A 13,057-nucleotide genomic window follows, 5' to 3' on the forward strand; every position below is an offset into this window, starting at 1 on the left:
TGTGATGTCATTCTGACCTACGCCACAATAAGATTTGAACGCCATCAGCAGTGGTGTCCTGATGATGTAACCAATACATTGGTGCACATGAAGAGATATTTGTACAACGGCACATACAAATTTTATGAACTGGGTTTTTCAAACCCTATGGGTATTAATTAATAATAGGTTACAGTGTGTCTGGGGTAGAAACCAACATGATTTAGATATTCGTCATTATGATTCTGTGTATGTGAAAAACTTCATAAAATTCAACCATTCCTATGGACAAGTCAGTTTTCTAAATAAGCACCTGCCTGTAGGCCCGTGGCAGGTAGATCTAGTGTCGGGCCCATAGTTTCAAATTTGTATGGGTCCTTATGGCCTGCAGTAAGTTTACACGTCTATTTATTTGTCACAATAAGCTGCAGGTTTTTAAATGAGGCCCTGAGTTTGGTCAGGGCCTGCAGCTTCTAAAATCTTTGAGTCATAACGACAGCTTGGCATTTCTTAAAATTTCAAACACTTGGATATGTTACTCTGGAACCCCATCCCGCTGACACAGAACACATGATGCTTACATGGATGACATGGGGGTGTTGGAGGGGCCGTGAGGGTAGAATGCTGCATATGATGGTCGTGTGTAGGAGATGTTCATCTTCTTGTCCCGAGCGTACGCCTCCTTCGCCATCTGTTTCTCTCTCTTCGTCAGGCGCAGCTCCTTCTTGTCAATTAGTAGCGACTCATGAGAGAACGGTTCCTGCAATCAATACAACTGGTTGTAGACCTCCAGTATGGAAACAGAGACAACTCAGGCGACAGTCAGTTATTACAACTAGACAGATATACATGGAATCGAGACAACTGCCCCATTTATGAATCAAGCCAAATTAATCTGCATGTTGGTATTGTCCAGTTTGTTTGTCTGCTCTCAAACACACAGTTGACCACGTCACCACGTCTGACTACCATGATGTCTCCTCTTTGACAAGCACAGATTCTTGGGGTCCAAATCTAACCCATTTCCCATTATGAGATGCATATTTCCTCATTTTTAAATCATAGATATTGTGAGAGTGAATCAGGTTTAACACCGTTTTGATCATTATTTAAACTATATTACATGTGAGCTTAATATGGGAGGAAAGCAGGTTGAAGACGTACACCACTTTGGTGAAACCATGAGAACAGGTATGGTGCTGACTTAGAATCACCAGGGTGGTGAATTCAAACCCACAATCACCAGTTTTATTCCAAGTCAGCAGTCAACATAAACCGACTTGAGAGAACTGCTCCAATGTTTAATCAAATGATGGAGAGAGCACAACCCCGATATCACTTTGATGTCTACTCAGCACATTTTCATGAAATACAGAGGTCGGTATGAACATCGTTTTGGGTTAAAAAAAAGAAAACTCCACTCACCTTTGACACCCAGTGGCCATGATTGCTTAGCACTTTTCCTATCACAGTGTCCCTGTAGGTCTCCCTAGCCATGCTGAAGTCTATATCCGGCAACTCCTTGTCCTGTGCGGAGACAAAGACAGAATGAATTACAAGACATCCGACAAGACATCCCAGTCATACATCCAGTGCATCATCAATTCTACATGATAAACACCCTGTACCCATTCGCAACCATAGCTTCGTATTGCTAAAACTAGCCATCAATGAAATTACCCTCACGAGATAAGAAATCTGTGCTGAGGTAAGATGGTTGGTTGGTTGGTTTGTTGTTTAACGCCGCATTCAGCAATATGATGGCGGTCTGTAAATAATTGAGTCTGGACCAGACAATCCAGTGATTGATATCAGGAGCATCGATCCACGCAATTGGGATCGATGACATGCATCAACCAAGTCAGCGAGCCTGACCACCCGATCCCGTTAGTCGCCTTTTACGGCAAGCATGGTGAGGTAAGATGGAAGAGAGGAAGACGGTGATGTCACTGTGGAGGCAAAGCTATGGATGCATGAGGCTCCAGGGTAGCTATCACAAAGCTAAACACTTGGGACCTCTTCTTCCCCCGAACTGGAGGATGAAGAAGGTGTTGTGCACTGACCTGATAATGTAGCAGGTTCCCGACCTGGCTGTGTGTGAAGTGGTTCTCCGGGTTCAACTCATCCACAACACGATCTGCACACATTAACACCAAATTTGAGACATCTGATCAAATTAATTGTCTGACACACAAATTACAATCAAATTCCATTTAGGTCAAGTTTTAAAGAACCTGTTATTGAAAATCATTCAGCAATGATAACTAGCATATATGAATAGAGTGAAGAGTTAAAGACACTTGCATTATTCCTTGAAAGAAAAACATCCCCATTTCACATGTGTGACAACAAACGGACTATTTGTTCCTTATTGACAAAGTGGATACAGAAGGTGTTGTTTTCAATCTGACAACAGGTTGATGTATTTTCCCATCTTCTTTCCTTCAACAGGGGACAAGTCAGGGATCACTTGATCTACTACATCAACTTTCAGGATTAATATCAAACATTAACTGTTAGATGAGGATTCTCATGTTACATTCAAGATTATTACACTTAATATTGATGTATGCATGTGTGTGTGTTTGTGCATGTGTGTGCATGTGTGTGCATGTGTATGAGTGTCTGTGCATGTGTGTGTTTATGTGCTTCTGTCTGCACATGTCTGTTTGAGAGTGTGTGTGACAGTGTCTGCATTTGCACAGTGTGTGTGTGCTTGTGCCCGTACACGTGTGTGTTTGTGTGTGTCTGTGTGCTTGCTTGTGTGCTGATGTGCATGTACTAGACTGCACAAATGACAGTGTTATTGCACAGAGATACCAGTATTAACATGGATACCTCACACAGACACAGTACACTGAATCCTTGTCCTTGTTTCATCCCCTTAATGTCAAGCACCAGGCAGGGTAACAAGAAGTACCATCTCTTAACATCTTTTGGTATGATGTGGCCAGGGATCGAACCCCAAATCTTCCACTCTCCACTAGACCTCTTTCCATGTCACTCTAACATTAATGAGTACCCTAAGACAATGACTCAACTCCTCACAAGGCACCAGTTGAAACTGGAGATGTGAACCTGGTCATGGTGCAGAACAGTTGTGTAACAATATCACACAATGAAACACACACAGGGAGGGGTACACACCCCCCACTTCTGTCATGCTCCTGTTCACTCCATGGCCTGGGTAGCACCCCTCTACAGCGTTAGAAATTGGCACTAGTCCTGTAGTCCTTGACAAACTGCCCAATAGTTGGTTGGTTGGTTTGTTTGTTGTTTAACGCCGCACTCAGCAATATTCCAGCTATATGACGGCGGTCTGTAAATAATCGAGTCTGGACCAGACAATCTAGTGATCAATATCATGAGCATCGATCCACGCAATTGGGATCGATGACATGCATCAACCAAGTCAGTGAGCCTGACCACCCGATCCCGTTAGTCGCCTTTTACGACAAGCATAGTCACTTTTTATGGCAAGCATGGGTTGCTGAAGACCTATTCTACCCCGGAATCTTCAAGGGTCCCTAAGGACTAGTAGAAATTTGCCATTTTTAATAGTTTTACTATATGTTAGTTATCATTAAACGGACTAGTGACTAAAACTATTAGTTTCTCCTGCTGCCTCTTCTTTCAGTATTGAAGAGTGATTGTTGTGCAGAACTATGTATCCCTTGTTCCATATGACATAGATACTTTCTGGTCATAACAGGTGTACATGGAACTGTCCATCTTTTCGACAGATGTTCCGAACTTAGACCCACCTGAAATGCCCTGCTTTGTGACCTGTCTGTCGTAGATCTTCTTTTCTAGACTGTTGTCTGTTACCAGTCGGTAGATGTACGAGTTCTTATCCTGACCAAAACGGTAGACTCGACACACAGCCTGACAATCATGGCACGGGTTCCAGGACGCATCCAACACCACAACTCTGTTGGCGCCGATTAAATTAATGCCCAGACAACCAGCTCTGCAGACACAAAGGCACATACATACAAAGGCACATACATACAAAGGTAACTACATACCATGTTATATGTAACAGTGAGTGACTATGGTTTTACGCCGCTAGAAGGCAATACTCAGCAACATCCATGCTGTGATTACAGTGGCCTGTGAATAATCAAGTCTGATATTCTAACCAAGAATCCCCATTGGGAAGCTACACATATAAACAGGCTTTTCTCCCTGCAATATTTCCCATGTAGAGCTGTTTGTTTGTTTGTTTGTTACTTAACGCTGCACTCAGCAATATTCCAGCTATATGACGGCAGTCTGTAAATAAACTAGTCTGGACCAGACAATCCAGTGATTAACATCATTAACATCGATCCACGCAATTGGGATCGATGACATGCATCAACCAAGTCAGTGAGCCTGACCACCCGATCTTGTTACTCACCTCAAAAGCATAGTCGCTTTTTATGGCAAGCATGGGTTGCTGAAGATCTATTCTACCTCGGATCTTCACGGGTCATGTAGAGCAACAGGTACATATATGACCAGAACACAGTTTTGAAATGTTAGCCCTTTTTCAATGAGGAACTTTCTGGTTTCAGAAACTTTTTCAAGTCTAGACTATATTTTATACGCCAAAATCCCCAGTTGTTGTCAGATCAGACTCCTACCTTGTAGAGAGGAGGAACAGCCAGCATCTTTTGTTCTCAGGGTCATTGAACTGGTTGATCAGCTTCTCTCTTTCTGTACCCGGCGTACTCCCGTCCAAGCCTGTGGTCAGAATGTCAACCATGGTAACAGTTCGTAGATTAATAGGAATATCCATTCTTAAACAAATCTTCATAACTTGTAAGGCCTGCATCTTGACTCAGAGATACTAGCGCAAGGGCACTTGAATTTACAAATCTAATTTTGTTCAACTATTAACTTTAATCTGATAATTCATCTGAATAATCATTGCTTTCAGCAAACATTGTTGAGCACTATTATTGATAGTTACTCATAATAACAGTCTGGAGATGGGCAGGTGACCTACAGTGCAATGTCTGGTTTTCAGCATATATCCCCTCCTGCAAAATGGAAAGCTACTGACGGAAGTTGGACGTTTTCAGGTGAGCTTCAGTATATATGAAGGAAAGCTACTGACGAAAGTAGGACTTGTTCAGGTGAGCTACAGTACAAAATGTGGGAAAGCTACTGTACGGAAGTTGGACTTTTCAGGTGAGCTTCAGTATACATGAAAGAAAGCTACAGATGGAAGGAGGAATTGTTCAGGTGAGCTACAGTATAAAATGACAGAAAGCTTCTGATGGAAGAAGGAATTGTTCAGGTTAGCTACAGTATAAAATGACAGAAAGCTACTGATGGAAGGAGGAATTGTTCAGGTGAGCTACAGTATAAAATGACAGAAAGCTACTGATGGAAGGAGGAATTGTTCAGGTGAGCTACAGGATATAATGACGGAAAGAAACTGACAAGTAATACTGGTTCAGGTGAGCTACAGTATAAATGAAGGAAAGCTAAAGACGGAAGGAGGACTTGTTCAGGTGAGCTACAGGATATAATGACGGAAAGAAACTGGGAAGTAATACGGGTTCAGGTGAGCTACAGAATATAATGACAGAAAGCTACTGACGGAAGTAAGACTTGTTCAGGTGAGCTACAGGATATAATGACAGAAAGCTACTGACGGAAGGAGGACTTGTTCAGGTGAGCTACAGGATATAATGACAGAAAGCTACTGACGGAAGTAAGACTTGTTCCGAGCCCACTTCTCCTGCATGTCAGGTCGTTGCACATCCACCTGGGACAGCAGGTCCTCGATCAGGTTCAGCGTGAAGAGGCTCTGACTGAAACAACAACCACACAACACAATCAACAAATGCTCCCAAATATATAATAATTCTCCTGCTTTGAGAAAGTATTTTATTTGTCATGACAGAGAATTCCCTGTTAATCAAGCCATCATGCCAAATGTAGGATACCAACAAAGTACGAAAAATATGTCTACACGCATCATCAATTTCAAGCAAGAGGGAGACCAAGGGCAGCTACTCCGATATTTGTGACTGACTTCAGGGGTGTATTTGGGCAAGCCCTTTTCACTCTGATATAAAGTAAATTGCACACTGTCATGAGTAATATTTTCAAATTACACTAAAATCTACATACATAATGCCAAAATACAATTTTGGGCTTCTCAATCGATGTTTTTGGCCCAGACTGTGACTGAATTGCTAGATCATAAAACTGACAGAGGAATATAACAATGAACAAGTTTAATTCAACTTGTGTGGGAGACAACACTCAGGATCCTGTTGTCCAAAGACTTTATATGATTTAAGGATTTATGATCGTTGTAGCCAAATTTTCTTTATGGAACAGGGCCAAAGGCACGCGGGGCATGCATCTTAAAGATGTTGGTAAGAGTTTGTATTTTCTGTGCAATGCTAACTTTCATGAATAAGGAGTGATTTGCTACATATTTGAAGTCTATCTATCAGTCAGAGGAGCCATTCAGACATTAATCATATACAAGTCACACTGACCAAAAACACAGCATATAATATCAAACCAAAACTAAGGTGAGGTGAAATTGGGTTGAACGTCGCGTCGAATATTATTACACTTATATAGCGATGTGTGTGTGTGTGTGTGTGTGTGTGTGTGTGTGTGTGTGTGTGTGTGTGTGTGTGTGTGTGTGTGTGTGTGTGTGTGTCTGTGTGTCTGTGTGTGTGTGTCTGTGTGTGTGTGTGCTTGTACTAGTCCGGACTGCAGTTTAACATGAATACCCCACTCAGACACAGTATACTGACTCTGAGCCGACCAGTCCTTGTTTTAGCCCCTTAATGCGAGCCAGACAGGGTAACAACAGGTACCATCTTTTAACGTCTTTAGGTATGACGCGGTCAGGGATCAAACCCCGGACCTTCTGCTCTCCGGACGGATGCTCTACCTCTGGACCACGGAGGCGGTACAACAAAAACTGAATTAATTCCCATTCTGCATCAGGTCACATATTGCCTACACTAGGAAATACGACACTCTTTAAGCTATGGCATCACTGCAATGTGACATTGTGACACAGCACTGTATGATGCCACCAGTGGAATGTCACTGTACGTTAGAAATTGAGGCAAATACAAAAATGCAAACCATTTTATCCGTTTACTCAAAACTTGGCAAACTAACCATTAGAGATCATTACGTTTTGCTTGAGATGGACATTTCTTCCAGATATGGTTAAAATATTTCTATACTATTATATACTATTGATAATACTTTTAGGCAAAACTGTTAAAATGGTGAGTGATTTCCCTATTGCCTCTATAGTAAAGTGTCTCTTTTGTACAATAGATAAGAAACACACAATAGAATGTACACTAACCCCTTTACTGTTTGTAGTTGGAAAGAAGGATGAAATCTGCTAGATTAACAAAACATCTATCATAGAAAGCTAAAATACTCTGAATACAGAGGATACAAAGTTAGAAAACAGACATTCTTTTAACCTTATAATATTCAGCCCAATGAGACAGTGACTCTGAGACGTACCTGAAGATCAGCATCTTTTCCCCCATCGCAAGCGTCTGCTCGATCATGGAGAAGAGTATGGCCATCTTGCCACCATTCTCGATAAGCCCTGGCTTGTAGTCCTTCATCAAGTCATGGGCCTACAAAACATGGCATGGACTCAACACAAGGACAACAACTGATGGAACTCACCAGTGAGTCCATGTGGCAACTATTACAAAACCTAAATTAATCTCAGTAGTCAAAGATGGACTCTGTCCAATATTACAGCCACATATATAATGACACTGACAATTGCTTTCAACATCGTTAGAAACTAAGTCTTTTGTATGACATTGTGAGACTGTAAAACACTTAACCCTAGACTTCAACACAGCCTCAAGGGCAGACCTTGCTTAAGGCTATTCTATAAAGAGTGGGTAATAGCATCATTTTGAACCCAAAATCAGGAAATCTTCAACCACAAATTACCAACTTGTATGCACATTTTGCGTTGAATATGAACCCCCTTGAAAGCTACAATAAATCCACAAAGAAGTCTGCTACTTAAGTCAGTAACACGACACCATCATCTGACATTGCTGTCAGACAACTTGACCCTGCCCCAGAACAGTTGAAAATGAGTTACCCAATCATAGCTGATGACATTCTTTTCAGAATCGGATGCCTTTTGATTGGCCTTTTTCTTCTTTGCCCCTCCCTCTGGATCAATGTCAAGGTCACTCTCTGGAGCAGCTTCATTCTTCTGATGACTGACCAGCTTGTAGAGAATGTCCGGGTGGTTCCAGATCTGGGGAGAGCAATGTGCTGAGTACAGTATCATCAACACTGACCAAACACTAGCACAGCTTATCTATCAGTGACTAAATAGGGGGTCAGTCAGCACTCAAATCAACCAAGAACCATTAAGCATGTTTAGTCACCATGTACGACAAGCATAGATTCCTGAAGACCTCTTGTGAACCCAATAAGAGATTGTACCTTGAAACACACATCAAAGGACTGTATGTCTGAAACACACGTCAAGGTGGTGTGTGTCTGAAACACACATTCCTGAGTGAGTGGAGTTCAAAGAGATTTGTTTGTTTGTCTATCACTTAATGCCACACTCAGCAATATTCCAGATATATGGTGTGATACAATCAGCCCTGTTACTCCCGAGATAAATTCTTCCCTGCTCGGCATCCACTCAAGTGGTAGTATTAATAAAAAATCAATGTAAAGAACCAGCTTCCATCTGAGTCAGGGGTGGTGGCATAGCCTAGTGGTTAAAGTGTTCGCTCGTCACACCGAAGGCCCAGGTTCGATTCCCCACATGGGAACAACGTGTGAAGCCAAATTCTGGTGTCCCCCAACGTTGATATTGCTGGAATATTTCTAAAAGCGGAGTAAAATACAACTCACTCACTCACTCTGAGTCAGCAACAACCAACAACATGGGCAGTCATGGAGACAACCTACCTTGCAGCAGACGGCGAAGGCCTTGAGAGCGTTCATCGTGGCGAAGGGGCCATCACCACTTGAGTCCTGGATGGTGTTCATGAACTCGTTGTAGAGCTTGCGTTGTAAGGGAGACATTCTGATGAGGAACACATGCTCGTACTTTGGCGGCAGTGCATGCTGTAATACTGTGTGTCCACGCCTGGAACCAGAAACAAACTCAACATCACACTTGCCAGGGATTAACCTCACTCTAACTTATTAAAAGTCCATATTTTCACAAATTCAGAGGTATAATAACATTGCAATGGTACAGAAGACTTTTTATGTCCATTTGTCAGAAGTGGACCTGGAGCTGAAAATTATGCTTAGATAAATATGTCATTCCAAAATGTTATAAATTTTCCTTGCCTTAAGTAATGTTTGTACTTAAAGGGAGTTCTCAGAGAATGGGAAAATATCTACACAAACACACCCCTCAAAAAATAACTTCTGAAGAGATGCAAAATGTTACTGCAACATGGCAGAATGTTCCTCACCTCTGGACAAATCCCCCCAGCAAGCTGTGCAGCACGTAGGCTCGGTGTCTCATCAGCTTGATGTCACTGAGCGTACTGTCAGAACACTGGCCGTTCATTATTGGCCGCTCAAACATGTTGGAGAACTCTGTCTTGGTGCCGAGAAAGTTGGGCCTGACAAAGTCCACCATGCACCAGTACTCCATCAGGTTGTTCTGCAGCGGGTACCCCGTCAGCACCACTCTCCGCCTGGACATAGAAGGGGGGTAAGTCACAGATAGGGGTTGGGGGTGGGGACATTTCAATAAACATTCGGTGCCATGACACGAGTATCATCATGTTTGTTTGTTTGCTGTTGAACACTGTACTTAGCAATATTCCAGCTGTATGATAGCAGCCTGTTAAGTCTCAAATATAAATTGATGGAAGAAAACATAGTATGGTCTTGATAATTGAGGCATCTTAATAACAATGTAATTTTGCCCATGCAGGGAGAAAGATTATGTGGAATAGCTTTCCAATATTTGCACCATTTTACCTGTATATAATTGTATCATTTTGTATCAATACATGACCTTGGAATTTCATGTTAGAGTAGGTCCCTAGCTACTTATGCTGGTCGTTTGTGGTGTTTTAATGGATCACATGGTTAATTGCATGTCATGGTACCCTAACATCATGAATGTCAATCACTGGATTGTCTGGTCCAGACTCAATTTTTTACATTGTCTGCAATATTACAGACACATGAACTAAACATGATGCTGAAAGCATGAGCTATGACTGCATCACAGGGTCACACTCAGACCTTGTCAGACAGTGCAACCATCTGATCCTAACTCTTCTTACAGTTAAAGAAAACACTACGTATTCTGCCTTGGGATCACGTTCAAGTCGAGACAAGACCTGATGCTGCTAATGTTACCTTGTGCGGATGTTCTTCAGTGAATGAGAGATTCCTGTGTGGCTGTTCTTGATCCGATGTCCCTCGTCGCACACCACTACATCAGGACCTGGGTTGACCAGCGATGAAAACATATCTGAAACACACATAATGGTACTGTATGTCAGAAAGACACATCAAGGTACTGTATGTCTGAAACACACATAATGGTACTGTATGTCTGAAACACACATAATGGTACTGTATGTCTGAAACACACATCAAGGTACTGTATGTCTGAAACACACATAATGGTACTGTATGTCAGAAAGACACATCAAGGTACTGTATGTCTGAAACACACATAATGGTACTGTATGTCTGAAACACACATAATGGTACTGTATGTCTGAAACACACATCAAGGTACTGTATGTCTGAAACACACATCAAGGTACTGTATGTCTGAAACACACATAATGGTACTGTATGTCAGAAACACACATCAAGGTACTGTATGTCTGAAACACACATAATGGTACTGTATGTCAGAAACACACATCAAGGTACTGTATGTCTGAAACACACATAATGGTACTGTATGTCAGAAACACACATCAAAGTACTGTATGTCTGAAACACACATCAAGGTACTGAATGTCTGAAACATACATCAAGGTACTGAATGTCTGAAACACACATCAAGGTACTGAATGTCTGAAACACACATCAAGGTACTGAATGTCTGAAACACACATCAAGGTACTGTATGTCTGAAACATACATCAAGGTACTAAATGTCTGAAACACACATCAAGGTATTGTATGTCTGAAACATACATCAAGGTACTGTATGTCTGAAACACACATCAAGGTACTGAATGTCTGAAGCACACATCAAGGTACTGTATGTCTGAAACACACATCAAGGTATTGTATGTCTGAAACACACATCATGGGACTGTATGTCTGAAACACACATCAAGGTACTGTATGTCTGAAACATACATCAAGGTACTGTATGTCTGAAACACATCAAGGTACTGAATGTCTGAAACATACATCAAGGTACTGTATGTCTGAAACACACATCATGGTACTGTATGTCTTAAACACACAAGGTTGTTGGTTGGTTGGTTTGTTGTTTAACGCCGCACTCAGCAATATTCCAGCTATATGACGGCGGTCTGTTAATAATCGAGTCTGGACCAGACAATCCAGTGATTGATATCATGAGCATCGATCCACGCAATTGGGATCGATGACATATATCAACCAAGTCAGCGAGTCTGACCACCCGATCCCGTTAGTCGCCTTTTACGACAAGCATAGTCGCCTTTTATAAACACACAAGGTACTGTATGTCTGAAACACACATCAAGGTACTAAATGTCTGAAACACACATAACGGTACTGCATGTCTGAAACACACATCAAGGTACTGTATGTCTGAAACACACATCAAGGTATTGTATGTCTGAAACACACATAATGGTACTGTATGTCTGAAACACACATCAAGGTACTGAATGTCTGAAACACACATCAAGGTACTGTATGTCTGAAACACACATCAAGGTACTGTATGTCTGAAACCAGGGGTCCGGAAACCGTCATATGCGCCGGACATGTCCGATTGGGAATCTCAAATGTCTGTTTTAAAATATTGCTTACCGGACATTTTAAAAAGTTTTGTCCGGACATTCTTAAATTTTGACCGGACATGATCAACAGTTAGGACTGAGCAGTTTCTGTCTGCAGTTGCAACACAATGAAGATTAACTACACTGACAAGCTTTGTTTGTTTTGATTGCTGTAAATACATCGTACCTACATGATAGTCCAATCGGTCAATCACTGTAATAGGCAATAAACTCAGTTGACACTGATTAATCGAGGATTAATTACTGAGAACATCTTGTTAATTTGAGTGAAAGGTGTTTACAACTGTACATTAATACCTTGCATCATCGATGTACCTCATTATCCTCACAATGCTACGATACGTAACCTCAGACAAGAAGCGAAAGCGTGACGACAGCAAGTCGACCGATGCAGGTCAGTCGAGCGGATCTGCCAAACCCTCAAAGTCTGGACGATCATTTTGTAAGTCGTGGCTAACGACTTTCACTTGGTTGACATACAATGAGGATTTGCAGATTTTATTGTTTTCCGTAGCTAGTCGTATATTGAATCGTGATTGACCGCCATTTTGCTTTCTCGGACTATCGATATCCAATTTTTTTATGGTCAATAATTAAGTACAGATGAAAAAGTATTCAAATAACTATTGCTATCAACGATATTTTAGTATTTGTGATTATATCATCTGTCTTGTTTTTAAAAAAATCTTTAGTTTAAAAAAAACCTTTTCCCGTGAGGTCACGTGATAACCAAATATGGGATAATAGTCTCGATCCAAATGTTACAACGCCTACTCTTGAGCAGACTCATGAATATAACTCATGAATATTAATTAGACCGTTCACTACGTTAACAGACTGTTATTATAACAGAAACAAACGTATGTTTTCCATGTAAATCTAAAATGATATTATTTGTTATTAATTGTCAGGTGAATTAAACAATTTAAACTGAAACAATTCATAATTCATCATATTATGAATACGTAAACTTGTAATGTGTGTGAAAAGTCGTACTAAAATACGCTATTTGAAGGGGGCGTGGCCAAAGTGCAAATGTCCGATTGGGATTTTAAATTTTCCGGACCCCTGTATGTCTGAAA

The 13,057-nt window shown here is 41.3% G+C and overlaps 1 protein-coding gene across 2 annotated transcripts in view; it reads right to left on the reverse strand.

The window, feature by feature from the left end:
- LOC124125071 (helicase ARIP4-like) overlaps window positions 1-13,057 on the reverse strand; it is a 41,110-nt gene that overhangs the window by 13,448 nt on the left and 14,605 nt on the right. For both annotated transcript variants that reach the window (XM_048401651.1, XM_048401650.1), the window contains exons 8-18: window positions 10,354-10,468; window positions 9,450-9,677; window positions 8,932-9,112; window positions 8,099-8,260; window positions 7,492-7,610; window positions 5,683-5,786; window positions 4,608-4,707; window positions 3,744-3,949; window positions 2,043-2,116; window positions 1,405-1,506; window positions 561-739 (exon numbers count right to left, since the gene is read on the reverse strand). In XM_048401651.1, the coding sequence (XP_048257608.1) occupies window positions 561-739; window positions 1,405-1,506; window positions 2,043-2,116; window positions 3,744-3,949; window positions 4,608-4,707; window positions 5,683-5,786; window positions 7,492-7,610; window positions 8,099-8,260; window positions 8,932-9,112; window positions 9,450-9,677; window positions 10,354-10,468 (1,570 nt within the window). The remainder of the gene's footprint in view (window positions 1-560; window positions 740-1,404; window positions 1,507-2,042; window positions 2,117-3,743; window positions 3,950-4,607; window positions 4,708-5,682; window positions 5,787-7,491; window positions 7,611-8,098; window positions 8,261-8,931; window positions 9,113-9,449; window positions 9,678-10,353; window positions 10,469-13,057) is intronic.

Source organism: Haliotis rufescens, unplaced genomic scaffold, assembly GCF_023055435.1.
Source record: "Haliotis rufescens isolate VD_foot unplaced genomic scaffold, xgHalRufe1.0.p SCAF_23, whole genome shotgun sequence".
Classification (NCBI taxonomy): domain Eukaryota; kingdom Metazoa; phylum Mollusca; class Gastropoda; order Lepetellida; family Haliotidae; genus Haliotis; species Haliotis rufescens.